The sequence below is a fragment of the Patella vulgata genome, chromosome 5 (assembly GCF_932274485.2).
Source record: "Patella vulgata chromosome 5, xgPatVulg1.2, whole genome shotgun sequence".
NCBI lineage: Eukaryota > Metazoa > Mollusca > Gastropoda > Patellidae > Patella > Patella vulgata.
Genome location: NC_065883.2, coordinates 7,324,079 through 7,342,067, shown reverse-complemented (window position 1 = coordinate 7,342,067; position 17,989 = coordinate 7,324,079). Strand labels below are relative to the sequence as shown.

General features: G+C 34.8%; 2 protein-coding genes across 4 annotated transcripts in view; both read right to left on the bottom strand.

The window, feature by feature from the left end:
• Positions 1-865: 865 nt before the first annotated feature.
• The window catches only part of LOC126820934 (microtubule-associated protein tau), a 53,989-nt gene continuing 36,865 nt past the window's right edge, over positions 866-17,989 (bottom strand). For all 3 annotated transcript variants that reach the window (XM_050549145.2, XM_050549146.2, XM_050549147.2), the window contains 4 exons: positions 15,740-15,829; positions 15,287-15,382; positions 12,613-12,712; positions 866-5,818 (listed from right to left, as the gene is read on the bottom strand). In XM_050549145.2, the coding sequence (XP_050405102.2) occupies positions 12,617-12,712; positions 15,287-15,382; positions 15,740-15,829 (282 nt within the window). In that variant the 3' untranslated portion in view covers positions 866-5,818; positions 12,613-12,616. The remainder of the gene's footprint in view (positions 5,819-12,612; positions 12,713-15,286; positions 15,383-15,739; positions 15,830-17,989) is intronic.
• LOC126820939 (microtubule-associated protein 4) lies at positions 7,111-10,387 on the bottom strand. Its single transcript, XM_050549157.2, has one exon. The coding sequence runs from the start codon at positions 8,632-8,634 to the stop codon at positions 7,504-7,506; it is 1,131 nt and encodes a 376-aa protein (XP_050405114.2). The 5' UTR covers positions 8,635-10,387; the 3' UTR covers positions 7,111-7,503.

Genomic DNA, 17,989 nt, shown 5'->3' with positions numbered 1-17,989 from the left:
AACCCATGAGGTTGGACAGGCGACCCTAGTCCTTGTGATACAGCACGCACGTGCTAACCATTCGACCATCCAATCCCCCATGCAGGATAAGAGGTTACATGTACACAAATAACCCCTTGGCAGTTGGAATTTGAAATAAAGAGTAGGGTGTAGTGCAGCTGTCCGGACAAAATCCCCCTCATAGCACACTGCATGGCGTATGCCCGTCTTCATTAGCCCAGTTTAGGAGCAGAAATATAGGATGTTAAACCCCATTTTATTTAGAATGAGTAGGGAATTATTAATTCTTAATTATCAAGATAGTATCATATTCAGTTAGTTATGGATGCCTTGTTGCCCAGGATTTAAATTTGGGGGGGGGGGGTGAAATGTTTCGAGGGATTTTGGGGGATTGAAATGTTTCGAGGGATTTGGAGAATTCAATTCTGGAATGCTCAACGCATGCCCTGTCGCCCAAATTTATTGTGTTCACTTGATTGAACTGTTTCGAGAGGATTGGGTGAGATCAATTCTGAAACATTCAACTGAGTATTCCCATAATATTTGGTACATTGACTACTTTAGCCTTCTGAATGTTGTTCATATTTCCTCCTGGATAATTGGGTCTTGACAAAGAAATTAAAAGAAACAACCTGGGCAACCTTCGGATGCAGACTATCGTTGCGACTACAGTCTGAACTATCCCGACCATCCTATATCGTATGGTATGGCTGGTCACGACCACTGGTTGAACTATTGTACAAAAACCCGTGCAACCAAAGGTCGCCCCGATTAATGCGATGATTTGGAGAATTCCATTGTTCAACCATCAAATATCCTCCTGGATAATCAGATCTTGACAAAGAAATCAAAAGAAACAACATAGTTAAGAATGCGATGAGCTAAATTTATTGAGTAATAAAGAAACTTGACAAGACAAAAGGCAAGGAGACTAGCCAATCCCCTTATTATCCTCGCCAAACTCTCCCCATCTCCCATAATATCACATAAATAGGTAATTAGCAGAATTTATACATAAAATAGGACAGGTAGAAATAGCCTGGATGTCCCAATCTATCACAGAGATCTCTGATGGACATGTATAATAGATTTTATCCAAGGACAATTGCAAAATTCTCAGCAATATCAAATATTGTTTCGTAGAATTTTACTCGTTATTGTACCTGTCGAAAATCTGATGTCCACCAGACACCCTGCGAAGATTAGAATATGCAGACTTGGGTAAAAAAAATGCATACAGGACAAGACATCGCGTGAATCAATTTACATACAAAAACTTGCAGGCTCGGCTATTAACATTGAGGGGGGAAGTTTTTATTTCTATCAAACTTTCCACTAGTGGGAAGTGACAGTTTAAATACCGTTAAATAGTAAAGCACATTTAATTTTATTAGGCCTAGCCTATACTGTTTAAGCACATTTAAACTTCATTAGCATAAATCAGCATTTTTGAAATGAGGATGAAATTAAATCTGCTAAACAAACAAGAATCTTTCTATAAAAAACAAAGCAACATGTTTGTGGGAATATAATACAGCCAACAAGAGTCAAAGACTCCAAGATAAGGGTTAAATCTTGGATAATATCTACTTATAAAGATGCAGTTATCTCCCCTTAACCTTTAAACCACTATGCCACTACTTCTCAATGACAATGCTCTGTAAAGATCCTAGCCTATCTGACTGACAGTTGAACATCACTTGTCAGTGTTCTAGAAAATATTATCCGGCCGGATATCCCATCGATAAACGTTCTCTCCTGAAATTTAATCTTAATTTAGTAAAATCTCCATTGATTGAAAAAAACAAAAAAAATTGTAACCAGTGTGTGCACTATGAAATTATAATAGATCTAAAATAATTTGCCAGAATAAAATGGGGGTTTGCACGGCTCCAGCCCCTTCTGGATGGACCTCTGACTCATTATTCTAAATACCATAACAAAATATAAAGAAAAAAAATATGCTGCATGCATGCCTCATTATTATTTTTTTTCTTTTTGAGACAACTAACATAATTTAGCACAATAACAATAACGTTGGGTCTAAAACTGTAAATAAAACAAAATATTTTATTACTTCAAAAATAATATTTAAACAAAAATGACACTTAGTCGCCAGAGCGCTTCAAAATTTAGCGTGCCAGTCTATTTTTGGTTTGAGTTTGACATATGTTGTCTACATCAGATTAGCAAGGTATTTTATTTCAAAGATCTTAACAATATATTTTTAAGTGCTTTTGCACATAAAAACAATAAATTTAACCGTATTTACTGGGTTTTCTGGGTTTTAAGGTTAAAGTGACTGACAGGTAGTTAATTTCACAAGCCTGTCAATTTCACTGTCAGTCAGTCTTGACGGATCAATATGACTGAAATAAGAACCCCGCTACTAGCGACTGACAACGAACTCATATAATTAGTATAACAGTCGAATTTCCTTTAAACATTTGTCAACTTCGCATAAAATATCCTTTTCAGTAAACAATATTTTGCTTAAATTACAATTCATACCCAAAATTCATAATAAACAATTCGTCGATTAAAAATAGTATTATAAGCATGTTATGGCCATTGAAATTTCTTAAAAACATTTAAGTGCACTTTGACATCAAAAGCTACATTTACTAACAAATTTAACAATGAAAGCAAAACATTAAAAATCGAATGAAATTTTCACAAATTCATTATTAAAATCAAATTTTTCATACAATTTCTTACATTAATAATATATGTACATCCCTTTCACAGTTCAACCTATGTACATTACTAACTCAATTTGTTTCTTTCATCAAATAAAATTCAAATATTTTGCAGCATTTAAGCAAAAAAATTGGAAAAGATAAAATGATTGTTCAATCTAACAAAAAATTATAACAAGTTATTCCGATCAAACGATCAAAGTTAATACTTCCTGGACCTCCTCATAACACAGATTTGGAATTAACTACCTTTTTTTTTATGACTGGGCTACCTAGAATTTTAGTTTTGTTTCAACCAGATCTTATTGTAGTTGAATTTGATATCATTAAGAGAAATCCTTGCCTATAAAATTTAGGCCTTTGATCAAACATATGAGCCTCTTCATTAGCCCAGTCGGAGCAGATCAGTGATAGATGACTAAGTTATTAACAGAATCTAATTTCTATGACTGCCACATCTATGTTATAAGAAGATTCAGGAGATATTCCATGAATAATACACAAATAACCAATCCGTCTTTTCAAATGTTAAAGAATCATTTCACTCATCATTTTTAAAGTTTCTAATAACAGCAAAGATAAAAAGTTCAAATCTTAATGATTTTTTAAATAGAAGATTTAAAAAACAAAGTGTAAATTTGAATGACTTTTATTTATCTTAAAGAGAAACTATGTCTAATTTTAAAAAGTTTAATAGAAGTTAAGTACATGTTTTTTTTCTAATCAAAAGCTAAATTGCTTGTAAACTGCATAGACTATTATTGGGAGGGAAGTGACCAATAGAATAAAAGGATAAATATTTTGATTAATAAATTGAAAGTAGATAGCGCATCGTGGATTCGTGATGTTAATGTGTACTTGGATCTTCTTCCGCAAAAACTTAAATCACCTTTAACTTAAACTGCAAAATCGAACTATGTCTTCCTTGACCGGAAGATCAAACAATCGTCTCAAAAAAATCATGATTATTTTTTAAACGGCAGCTTTTAAGTTCTTGGGAAGAAGATCCCTGTGCAGTGTCAATTTGGGCGGTAACTATCTGTTCGTTCAAAAAGTCAGGTGAGTCTTAAAATTACATGACCTATTTTAAAATAGGTTCCCGGATGCCATCACCTACCTGTCTCGGTACTCTCTCTCTCTCTCGATGAATTGTTAAATTTTACTAAATTCTAAAAAATATTTCTCAAAAATGTTGACAATATTCAAAAAAAGTAGCGGATATCGAAATTAGAATACTGGTTACTCAACATTTATGATTGATCTAATAAAAGCGTGATCTGTGATATTTAGTGATTTGGGTAATTGTGACCTATCAAAAGCGCCATCTTTAATGACAATTATATATAGCACGTGTGTCATGTATTATCGGAGAAGATAATTCTATTCTTGGATCATAAAGTTGGGATTTTTCTAAAACCTATTTTTACAGGCACCTTATTCACAAACACTTTAACTAAAATATCTTAAGGATTTTCATTGGCTGCGATTCAAAAATTCACAAACATTTAAGCTAAAATATCTTAAGGATTTTCATTGGCTGCGAATCAAAATCTGAATACAGGTTATAGTTATTAGCCAATGAAAAGGATTCATTCTTAAAATATTCTAGTTTAAGTTTTTACGAAGAAGGTTCATACCTTTTTTTCCTTTAAATACTAGGATTTCTTGCTTTTTATAGTGAATTTAGAGAAGTTATGCTATGAGATTACGTATTATGCACTAATTCTACTGTGATGGTGATAAAATAATTTATTTAATTAAAATGATCATTTTTATTACTTATTGATAAATATTAATTAATATCATAATATAAATATTTTATTCTTTGACATTTTTTTTCTTTTATTAATATCACAAAACACTTGCAAATTTTTTTTTAATATATCGGTGGAGAGATTCTCTTTGGGAGACAAATAAATTAAATAAATGATTCTTAAAGTGTTTTCAACAGGGTTTTCCATTCAACAGGGCTTTCCATTCAGCAGGGCTTTCCATTCAACATTTTTGATTATTTCAGATTAACCAGATATTTTTTTTCAAAGAAAAGGCCAATTTTTAGCATTACATACCACAGTTTTTAAATATATTTTTAAGTATTTTTCCACATAAAAAATATAAATTTTACTGGGGCTTTTTTTTGGTTTAATTCTTTGAAATTCTAATTTTATGACATCAACTGATTTTTTCAGCCAGTGAGTCAAGACCAACAAATATGACTGAATCAAGAGCCCTGTATTTAAACAATGGTGAACTAACATTAATTAAAAAAAAGAACGCTGAATCTAAAAGGAGGCGGGGGACATAATATAATAATACTCTATGCATTACCATTTCTTGAGACATATTGTAACTCTATAAATGAAGTAAGGTAGTCTACCATAATCACAGTGACACAGTTAGTTTTAAATTTCGTCAGATCCTAAAGGAATTAAGGTACTGTAATCATTGTGACACCAATGGTAGCTTACCAATATTTGTAAAGCATAGTTTGTGACATCCAAACTGAATTAATATAGCTTACCAATATTTGTAAAGCATAAATGAAGTACCATAATCATTGTGACACTTGTTGGTACAATTTGTATCATCCAAAATAAATTAAGGTACTGTAATCATTGTCACACCATTATTCGTAAAGTACAAAATAAATGAAGGTACTGTAATCGGTGTGACACCTTTATATATAAAGTACAATTTGTGACTTACCTATTAAATATGGAAGTAAATTATTCTGATAAACGACTGAATTAAGGTAGCCTACCATTGTGACACCATTATTTGTGTGACTTATGTAATTAACTTATTCTGATAAACGACTAAATTATGGTAGCCTACCATTGTGACACCATTATTTGTGTGACTTATGGAATTAAATTATTCTGATTAAACAATTTGTGTCTATTTAAAGTATTGTGATTGGTTTATTATGATTATATCATGTCATATAATGCTGTTAATAGTTTCTAAATAAATAAATAAGAGACATAATAAGATAAAATGTAACAGATCTTCTGATTGGTTCAGCTTCTAGTTTATGGAAATTGTTTCCATGGCAATTGTTCTTTTGTCTAGATATACTTTACAACAATGTTTGGGACGACTCAGCTTTCCACAGATGCCTGAAATATATGATATACAATATAATATATGCAATATATATCTAAAGAATAATATAGGCACTGGTTCGCTAGGTTCGACCTCAGTGATGATTGAGAAAGTTCTTTGGGATTTTGACGAAGTGGGTAAGACGCTGGCTTGCTAGCCTGGAGGTCACATGTTCGATCCCTGCATTGGCCGAGAAAGTTCATCGGAATTTTCCTTCTTGGTTTCTCCTCGTCAGTGGTGTAGGATGGAGGGCCTCGCAAGTACAGCTGTCTAGTCCTTTGGATGGGACAAAAGACCAAGGTTTCATGTACACATTGGCGTGCATATAAAAGATCCCTTGGCAGCTGGAATTCGATATAAGAGTAGGCCATAGTGCTGCTGCCCAGGCAAAATTTCCCTCATAGCACACTGCATGGTGTATGCCTGTTTTCATTAGCCCAGTCAGAGCAGAACAGTAGGACGTTAAACCACATTTCATCCATTCATTCATTCTTTGGGATTTTTCAGCATGGTTTCCCATGTCAGTCGTGCAAATCATACAATTGAAGAGAGAGAGAGACACACACACACACACCCACCCACACCCACACCCACACCCACCCACACACACACAAACTAGTTCATTTCAGGACTATAGTATGGTTCAATTTTATTTCAATAATTCACTTGCATGTAGGGGTCTTTAGTAGTGAGACGAAACCAGAGGACCCTGAGAAAATCCATGAGGTTGGACAGGCAACCCTACTCCTTGTCATGTACAACCAGGGAATTGAAACCACGCTAGCTGACTCAACGACAGACCTTATGATACAAAGCGCAGATGCTAACCAGAGGTCCAGGACAAAAGGGCCTGTCAAAGAATTATGTCTAATTATTCGAATGGGACGAAAAGAACAAGGTCATGTGTACACATTTGTATGCAGATAAAAGAACTCTTGTTAATCCCTTGCAAACTACCATTTTGTGAAAGTTGCATATTAAAAGGAAGTTCAGTCAAAAAGTGGTTCAATTCAATATGATGAATTGAAAATTTGTCGATGGTAGAAAATATATAGTGAAAATCAGCCAGTGTGCCATCTATAATTTTGGCTGAAATCTTTTGATGGGCTTTTTTAAAAAAATAACTGAATCCATCTGAGATATTAACTATCATTTAGAAATTGAATGTTAAATGAGAAAATGCTACGTAAGAATTTATCATAAAATACATTTTATTATGGGAGATTAGACAAAGAGTTGACAGTTCTCGCTATAATAGTTAAAAAATAGATAACGTAAATAGAATATGCTGAAAATTTTAGTCCAATTGCTTGATCCACTCTGAACCAAGATATTAGCTTTTGAATTTTAGACTAGCCTCCATTATCATTACTAAATAACAAAGTCTCGATTACCCATTTTTACATTAAATTATCCTTCACAAAATGTATTCCAATCCGCTAAATATCACAGGCTAGCAATGATTATGGTCTGGATAAGTTAATTAATGTCTAATTAATAATTTAGATAACAATTCAGGCGTAAAGAAAGACCTGCAATAGGCAAATTTAGCTCTTACTTAATGTATGTTTAATATTTGAAGGAATAGAAGACTATTGATGCTATTTCCTGAAGTAACTGGATCGTCATTTCAAAATGGATTAAAAACGCATTTGTTAACCCACTTACACACTACTTACATGTCAACGATTATTTATAATTACAAAGAATCCATAGAATAATCGGATTCCTCTCGTTCGTAAATTATTCTTGGAGGTGCTCGAGAATCTACTTTCGATCGCACTTTCCACTTTACAGGTTTATTTGTGATCTTGACTCCGCCTCCACCCGCGACGTGTTGTACGTTATCTAATGAACCGATCTTGGAACGACTCTTCCAATTGGGAGCATAATGAGGTATTTTTGCACGTTGTTTATTGGGTTCGTGATCGATATTATCCAACGAGCCTATTTTTGATTGGACGTTTATTTTTAATTTAGGGATTTGAGGTAGTTTAAAGTCTCCGCCACCTGCCTTGTGATGGATTAAATCAAATGAGCCCACAGCCGATTCTACGGGCTCCTTCCGCGCTTTCTTATATCGAGGTAGTATGACGTTGCCGCCTTGTGCCTGGTGTCTGATGTTGTCTAAAGAGTGAATATGTGACTGAGCTTGTTGCTGACGGGCATTACGAGGCGATTTGTCCATTTCTTGATCTCGACCAGGCGTATAATGAAATTTTGGTTTAGCATCTGTTTGTCCCATCGCTTCATATCGAGGCGATACATCTGGAAGTCTTAGACCATAATGTTCATAAGATGGATAACTCCTACAGCGGTACTTTCCGTAAGATACATTATCCAGTGAACCAACTTTAGACTTTGCTTTCCAACGAACTGATTCACTAAAGATACGTTTGACGCCACCCCCAGGTGCATGATGGTAATAATCCAGTGATCCACATTTAGACTCTTTTTTCCAGCCAAGATCTATCGTGGGCAAGTTTAAGTTCTCGGTATTTCCGAGAAAATCACCATTTTTAGCATAACGCCATCTTGGTCGAATGGTACGAAATTTCACACCTGAGTTTGCCAATGATGCCTGAACGCTTGTTACTTTTCCAACACTACGATTCCGGTAACTTGTAGGAAATTTTTCAATCACAACAAACTGTCCATCCTGTCTTTGCTTCACCGAGAGATAAGGAATGTTCGATTCCGGGGTTTTAACGGCTGGGACATACTCGACCCGTCGAATAGGCGCAAATCTCATTCCACCCTTAGCAATATTAGGTCTGTATCTTTTATGTCCAGACTCGGTCTTAAACTCTGCCTTTGTTTCTGCTTCCATTATTCACAATTTATTATAATTAAATTAAATCCAATTCGTATTCCAATAACTCAAACCTTCAGCTATGGAATAAAAATGTTTAAATACCACAATTTCCATCAAATCGATAAAATTAATTAACTGAAGAATGTAGAATTTCTTTTACAGGGACATCAGCTATAGAATCATGCATATCAATTTTCATAGATGCATTTCAAGTTTTCATTCACTAAACAGAATCACAACCAATTTAACTGAAGAATATAGAATTTTTTTTACAGAAACATCAGATATAGGATCATGCATTACAATTTTGATAGATGCGTTTCAAGTTTTCATTCACATAACAGAATCACAACCAGTACTTGTATTGAACATAAAATTTAATAATTGATTGATTTAGATGGGGCGTTTCCTTTCACTAGGGTAACCACAAAGGTGGTTCATACCAATTTTCATAGATATGTTTTAAGTTTTCATTCACTGAATAGAATCATATGCATTCAATATCAGATTTTAATAAACGTCTGATTCAGATTAGGAGTTTCCATTCACTAGGGTAATCACAAAATGTGCTTCATTTCTGGATCTGTATCCGAACAATTATTTAATCTTAACTGATTATTGACTGATTCAGATTTTTTGTAGGTTGTTTGGAGTTTCCATTCACTAAACTTTAAGCAATAAATACATCAGTCCCCATTTCTGGATCTACATCAGAACAATTAATTAATTTCGACTATTGTAGAAATTATCGACCATCTTTTTCATCCATAGTTCCAGAATTTATATCCATTTTAGCTGAACTTTTCAAACGTTTTCCCCCTTAGTATATACAATTAAAGCACCTTTTCCATATTACTCAAAGCAATAGAATTTGTATCCATTTTAACTGAACTTTTCAAACGTTTTCACCCTTAGTTTGTACAATTAAAGCACCTTTTCCATATTACTTAAAACAATAGAATTTGTATCCATATTAGCTGAACTTTTCAAATTTTTTTCCCATTAGTATATACAATTAAAACACCTTTTCCATATTACTCAAACAGCATAAAACATCACATTTAAGCTGAACTTTTTCTCTAATATAGAAATTAAAACACCTTTCCCATAGTACTTAAACAGTAGAATTTGTATCCATATAAGCTCAACTTTTCGAACGTTTTCCCCCTCAGTATAGAAAATTAACTTTCCCATATTACTTAAACCATATAAAACGTCCCAGTTGTAACTCTGTATGGTAACCAAGCTCATTTGTTGGTTAAAAGGCCAGTTATTTTATCTTTTATTCGAACAACTTGTAACGATTCTTCAACACAAAACCTACTTTCTTCGATCACAATCGTAAGGTCTTATAATAAAAAGATTATTCAAGTTTTGTCACTGGCGTCAACGTTTCTATACCCCTATTGTTATTGGTACATAGTAACTTTTGTTGAGCGATTATTACCGAGTCGAGTGTAGAGTGGTTTTAATACTTAGGCACACAAAAAACAAACAATTATATGAAACAAATTACATATATATGTAGCCATTAATTCTGTGATATCAATGGCAGGGTTTTAAATTAAAGGATTAGTCCACCCGGAGATTTAGGAATTTTGTACATTTGTTTTAGAAGCAGAGAAACTATATTAAAAGGGAACAATGAATCTTATCAGGGTTAGGCCAAACCAATTTATTTTTATATTTCTCAAGACAAAATTCAGAAATTTTTATTTAAATTTCTGCTGTGTAAACACAAGCAAACCAATTTTATTTCTTTATTTCTCAAAACAAAATGTCGCAGCCAAATGAAATCTCTTTTTCAAATTTAGAATAATGAAACCCTAACGGTAAGTAATTTACACCCTACCGTCATGTTTATCTCAAATTCTTTGATCTAACATTTCAAATGTTGCATATGTGGACCTCGAAGTGGACCCAAAGAGCCACTTATCTTCTTCTTTGAAAAAAAAAAAGCCTAAGGATTTTCTAATTCGAATATGATTAAAATGAAATTTGGCAGGCTTGTTCCTTATGCAAATTTGTGCATCGATGGACAAGCTTCAATTTTTGATGTTACAATTCCAAGATGTCATCCTCGGTTCCTTGTCGTACTTGTTATTTCAACTTTTGTCATTTCATTATGAAAACTCAAACTGCGTCAATGGGATCGGTTCTGAAAGGTGGGATCTGTTTTCAATTTTTTTCTTTCAAAATCTGGAAAGAACAGGTTTTAGCAAGGTAAAATTGATGCCATTAAGACTTCAAGTCATCGATATTGTTAGTCCAGATCACCGAGCGTGATATCGCAGACAACCCACTACAACTGGACTTTGGATTGCAGTTGATTAACCAGGCCTGGATCCAGGGTTTTGTCCGGGGGGGGGGGGGGGGTGGGCATACATTGGAGCAAAGGGTAATCATCAGAGTGCCGAATGCATTAGTGGTTTGGTGTAGTCCCCAGAGTCTTCGTCGCGGCCTCATTAAACAGAAACTAAAATCTGGGAATCCCATTGCTGGCTGCAGGTGCTGGTCTGCGCCTGTTAACTTTTCAAAATCAGAAACTCAGAGACACTATGGATTGATCATTTAGGTGCTGGGTAAGAAATCAGAAACTCAGAGACACTATGGATTGATCATTTAGGTGCTGGGTAAGACGCTGGCTCGCTAGCCTGGAGGTTGGGTGTTCGATCCCTGCATTGGCCGAGAAAGTTCATTCAGATTTTCCAGCGTGGTTCTCCCTTGTCAGTGATGCAGGACAGAGAGTCTGACAAAGACAGCTGTCTAGTCGTTCGGATGGGACGAAAAACCGAGGTCCCGTGTACAAAATGGCGTGCATGTAAAAGATCTCCTGGCAGTTAGTATTCGATATAAGAGTAGGCAGTAGTGCCGCTATCTGGGCAAAATTTCCATCAGGGCACACTGAATAGCGTATGCCTGTCTTCATTACCCCAGTCGGGACATAACAGTAGGACGTTAAACCCCATTTTATTTAATTTCATTTGGGTGCATTAGTGTGGTGTGAGGCCAATACAGCGGCAATTTTTTGCCATTTGTTATTTCGATAATGTGTAAGAAATAAATCCTTTAAATTAAATTGGTGTGGCGTGATATACAACCATAAAACTTTATGAATAAAGATGAAGAGAATAGCTTACAAGATATTTACCACCTTAAAACCCATTAATATAGTTATGAATAATATGATCGTATTAAATTCTACTCACGAGAATAATACAGGGAATTGACTTACACATAGAGTTTTCTTTACAAAAGGTAAAACCCCTAGTATGTACAAAAGAATAGAATATGGTTCAATGGAATAGTAGGGATTGGTGAACTGTCTATAGATAGTATTAACTGTCTTATTCTAAGTACAGGAGGACAACACCAGACATAAACAATTACACAAGACAAACCCACGGACAGGGCACACAATTTAAAGAGAGGGAGAGAAATGGGGTTTAACGTCCACTCACTAGGTCATTTCGGGACTAACACATAGTTCAATTTTATTTCAATAATTCGCTTGCGCGTAGGGGTCTTTAGCAGTGGGAGGAAACCGGAGGACCCGGAGAAAACCCACGAGGTTGGACACTCGACCCTACTCCTTGTCACGTACAACCGTACAACCAGGGAATCCTAAACGCAAGGTAGGAGAATTTTGCCCGAACAGCGTCATTTTCAAAGAGCTGCATGGTAATGTCTTATATTGACTAAATTATATCGTCTGCAGTAGATGCCTGATGTTGAGAACTTTTTAATACATCATATCTTTGCACGGAATTGGAACACGTTTAGACTGATATTCCTCTCCATGATTCAACTTCCACAATATTGTAGTTTACAAGGGATTCACAATCTCTCAAATGGCATTTAACAATCTCTCAAATGTCATTTAACAATCCCCCAAATGACATTTAGCAATCTCTCAAATGACATTTAACAATCTCTCAAATGACATTCAGATTCAGATACTTTAAGTTTTGAAAAAAGGTTAATTTTATGTACCAGTTTATTGTTGGCCTCCTCCAGGAACATGATCAGCGTTGTCAAGAGATCCACATTTAGATTGTGCACTGGAATCAAAATCTACCTTTTCATCAAGTATCTGAAATAAAATATTACAAGCTGAAAGACAATAATCGTCATGACAACTAGAAATATGTCCAACAGCAGTCTATTCACAGTTTGTGCAAAAATACCCTCTGCCCACTTGGAAGTCAATGGTGTGGACTAAATGGGTTCCAGGGTAAATGGGTCATTCCCAGATATATTCAAGTCAATGTGTGCACCAGATGGGCTCCAGGCTAAACGAGGCATTCCAGGATATATTGAAGTCAATGGTGTGGACGAAATGGGTTCCTGGGTATGAGAAGCATTCCCAGATAAATTTGAGTGAATAAAATTTGTTAATCTGGTGTGAAAGACTCTTGCAACCCTTTATCTTGAAATTTTCAGACAAGAAGTAGCCATGATTTACATAATTATGTTTATCTTATTCATAGCGTTTTGTGAAATCATGGACTGCCCATTTAAAGAAATTATCATCAAGTTTATTTAACGACGCCGTGGGCCAGGTGGCAGAAAGCTGATTATAATCAGTGGACCTCAACATCAGCCCATAATGTAGCTCTGGTGTGACAGAGAGAGACAAGGGGTTTAACGTCCGTTCAACACAAACTAGGTCATTTCCAGACTAATATATGGTTCAATTTTATTTCAACATTTCGCTTAGGGGTCTTTAGCAGTGTGAGAAAATAGGAGGAACCGGAGAAAACCCAGAAGGTTGGACAGGCGACCCTACTCATTGTCACGTACAACTGGGAAATCAAAACCATGCCAGTTGACTCAGGGACAGATCTTGTGACACAACGCACGCACACACTAATAATTCGGCAATACACCCCACCCCCCCCAAACTCTGGTGTAACTGTTCCTTGCATCTAAACAAGGGTCATAATTTTGGAAGTAATTATTGACTTGTCAATTGGATGATAAATTTAGCCTCTAGAGTGTCTACAAGCAGCTGTGGAGGACAGACATGGATGACTACGGACATGATCCATGACTATATACCACCATATTTCTATATGGTCGCATCAAAAGCGGTTCCTGGTTTTCAGAATTAAATAACTTCTTGTTATGAAGACTTTCAAAAAAAAAATAAACCATTTCATTTTCTGGGGAATAATCAATGATTTGCACAGCCATTTATAGTTAGTAACTTAGCAACGTGCACAAAATTCAAAAGCAACTTAAAATAATAAAAGCCAAACATCTTGCTTGTCAATGTGCTATTTCTAAGAGCACACAATTGATAAATTATAAGAAAAATAAAAGAAGGAAATCGTAGAAATGGAAATCGTAGAAATGGAAATCGTAGAAATGGAAATCGTAAGATAGAAATGATTAAATAAATGAAAATTGACATTTAATTTATCTTGGAGATGATTTCTGCAAGCGATACCAAGATCTCAAACTTTAAATATCTTGAATTGATACAGCCCTCAGTTTCAATAAGACTGTTTACAAAAAGATCCCTTGTTTTAAGGAGCAGTCCTAAAACAAAATGATCAAATTTTTATATAATGAACCAAGGGCCGGCCACCTGGGCCATGTTCAGGTACATGTATTCCTGTAGCATTAAATAACTACAGCTGTGGCCCACCACCAGAGCTTACAATGAACCAAGGGCCGGCCACCTGGGTCATGTTCAGGTACATGTATTCCTGTAGCGTTAAATAAATACAGCTCTGGTCCACCACCAAATACACCGAGCTTACAACCATGGGGAAGGGGACAGAGGTTAAAGAGAGCAATCTGATTAAAATACAGATCTATATTTCGTTTCGTTTTTGTATACTTTTGATGGCCTCTACTAGTACTACATGAAGATCTGACATGTTGTAGTGGAAGGTTGCGTCAGGGGTCACACGATTGGCTTTTGACCCTATGACATCAGATATTTGATTAACCAATCAGAGTTGATGTTTCTAGTGGTTTACCCACAGTTCCGTGCACCTCATGCCAAAAACTTACTGTAACAGATCGTTTCATTGGCTAATCCCTCACATCATCCAGATCGTGTGTTTTATCACAACCCATTCAGTTCCTAGTATAGTAAAGAGAGAGAGAGAAATGGGGTTTAACGTCCACTCGACATAGACTAGGTCATTTTGGGACTAACACATGGTTCAATTATATTTCAATAATTCGCTTGCGCGCAGGGGTCTTTAGCAGTAGGAGGAAACCGGAGGCCCGAGAGAAAACCCAGGAGGTTGAACAGTCGACCATATTCATTGTCAACTACAACCGGGAAATTGACGCAATGCCAGTTGACTCAATGATACTGCGCGCACATACTAACCATTGAGCCATCAACCCCCCAGTGTAGTAAAGACAAGTAAAACAGCAGTGGGAGGAAACCGAAGTGCCCAGAGAAAACCTACGAGGTTGAACAGACGACCCTATTCCTTGTCACGTACAAGCGGAGAATCGAAACCCCGTCAGTTGACTCAATAACAGACCTTATGGCACAGCACAGCTTGTACATGCTAACCATTCGGCCATCAAACCCCCAATTTTGAACTAAAAAACGAAACGAAATAGGATCAGCGTTTTAATCAGATTGGAAAGAGAAGAGACAACAACCGATAGGTAAGACAGGAAGTAACCCAGGTACCTTTTTATCTCCTCCACCAGCCACGTGATTCGCATTATCCAAAGAACCACATTTCGATTGGGCTTTATCTTTAAAATCTAATTTTTCAGTGTGGATCTGTAGCAAAAAAAAAAAGCAAACAGCCATAAAAAAAATGGTGAAAAAAGCATCCATTGCATAAACATAGCTGTAAAAATTTCATTATAAATTGTTTCTATTGAAATGAGTCATTAATAATTCTAAATTTTTCAGATATTTTCTTATCGTTTATCTTAAATGTTTTGTGTCAGCTACTATTCTATTAATGACTATATTCCATAAAAATAATTTTTTAAAGTTTTCTGGTTTTGATCTGAAATTAAATGTCTACCAAAGATCTAGCTGAAAATTTCAAGGATACACATTTTACACTAGTCTCTGAGTAGGATGAAGCATTAATTCTCTTAAAGAAATACCAATAGAAAATGGCATTACATGTACATTACCACCACCAGGTGAGTGTTTGGCATTATCCAATGAACCGATTTTCGATTCTCCTTTCCATTGAACTTTTTCATTTAAAATCTGATACGAGAATCAAAAGAAGAGAATCTTATAAGCGTCAAAAAACACACAGCTAAAAATAACAAAAAACACCTAAAGCCCACAATGTAAGCAGAAATATCGTATATAGGCCTGGAAATCATGATTTAAAGATGTACCTGACAAAATGTCTGGACCTTATGACCTGGTACCTGACATTGTGAAATTTGTGCTGGCAGACTTGTATTATAAAAAAATCAATAAAAACACTGAAAACAAGTCTCAAATAACCAGTACCGTGGTTACAATAATAAACAATCAATGAACACATCTTGTCAAAACTACAAACAGTGATAATTTGGCTCAGAATAAAGTAATTTTAATGAAATTTCCAATATATTCATTTTACATTATCTGCTTTTGAACTATTATGATAGTCAGATCTTTTAATGATATTTTCAATATATTCATTTTGCATTATCTATTTTTTAACTATTTAAGCCAGCTCTGTATCTAAATCTTACATAATGCATCTTTAAATACACAGAATTTAGTCAAATAATAAATATTCTGTAATGATTTTCGGTACCTATAAAAATCTCAATTTAACCAATACACAGGTCCCAATTCTATGGGATGCAATTACTGTTTATTACTAAGCGCTGTTTTAATAAAGACTAGAGGTTGATATCGATGACTAAGCAAAAAAAAAACTGTTATATATGAAAATATACCACACTAATAGATCAAAGTCATCAGTTTATATACATGTAATGTGTATTAGTTACTTAAAATTGTAAATAATCAGGCAGTAGTCATTAGGTGTTTCGTCACTAGGGTGTTAAAACTGTGACTATTGAATGATGTATACCACTATTGTCCAGGTTTATGTATTCAATAGTGATGGGTGTTATAAATAGTCACGCTTTTACACAAGTAGTGACATCTTTTACACCAGTAGTGACATCTTTTACACCAGTAGTGACATCTTTTACAGCTAGTTAAACACCAGCTAATTAATGACAACTGTATAATTTCTAACCATAATGATGATCACTTATATAATAACAAATATTGGCATTACTGAAAGGCCTAGCTCCATTAGTCAACGGTATCAGCTTACAAGTGAGCTAGTTACTTAATAATAAACAGTATTTCATTGAATTGTATCCTTTGTAGTTTTATTTTAATTACTAAATACCCTTAAAACCGTTTAAACATTGTGGACTTTTGATTTGATATATTAGTCCCTCTAAAAAGGTGAAAAAATCAAAATTATCTAGGTACTAGATTAAGTTTCTAAATTATTCTAAGAACTACTGATCTAATTAAAATGCTGGAATAAAAAAACATCCTGGAAAAACAAAAATCAAGAATCTCTCAAAGAGACATTGCCCCCAGTTAAAACTTTAACCTCAATTAGGAAAAAACGAACAATCAACACTGGGCTGTGATAAAGTATACAATATCTGTCCCGATGTGGGCCAGATAAAATTCTTGGCACGGTTCTTAAGGTTTAATTCAATCGTGAGAGAGAGAGACAGGGAAATGGGGTATAACGTCCACTCGACACAAACTAGGTCATTTCGGGACTAACATATGGTTTAATTTTTTATTTCAATAATTCGCTTGCGCATAGGGGTCTTTAGCAGTGGGAGAAAACCGGAGGACCCGGAGAAAACCCACAAGGTTGGACAGGCGACCCTACTCCTTGTCACGTACAACCGGGGCAGACTTCATAAAGAAGAGATAACTGGTAAGTAAGTAGTTACTTCTTGTGAAGACTAGGTCAACAATATATTCATTTCGGAATGAAATAATATCGCATTTTAGTTAGACGGCATTTTCCACCCTTCCCAGAGATTTCTAGATAATAACGAAATGAAGTAACTATAATCTAAAGTATTTAATACTTGGCAGTTTTATTTTTAAAAAAAAGAAAAAAGTCAACTAAGATTTAATTAAAACCGGATAATAATATATGTTTAAAGCTAAAAGTATATATTTGGGAGATTTAATAAGCAAAAAGGAGTAAAAAAGCTAATAACTGTTTTTTCAAATCGGGAAAATAACATATTTCTATATAGCTAAAAGTATACATTTTGAGGATTTTATATGAAAACAAATAAAAAGCTAAAAACTCTTTTTTTAAATCTGAAAAAAATAATATATTTTGTAACTAGCGCTACACTACGATTTAGT

Bases quoted from the DNA above. Each gene is read 5' to 3' on its own strand.
- LOC126820939 (XM_050549157.2), bottom strand. From the start codon at position 8,634: ATGGAAGCAGAAACAAAGGCAGAGTTTAAGACCGAGTCTGGACATAAA.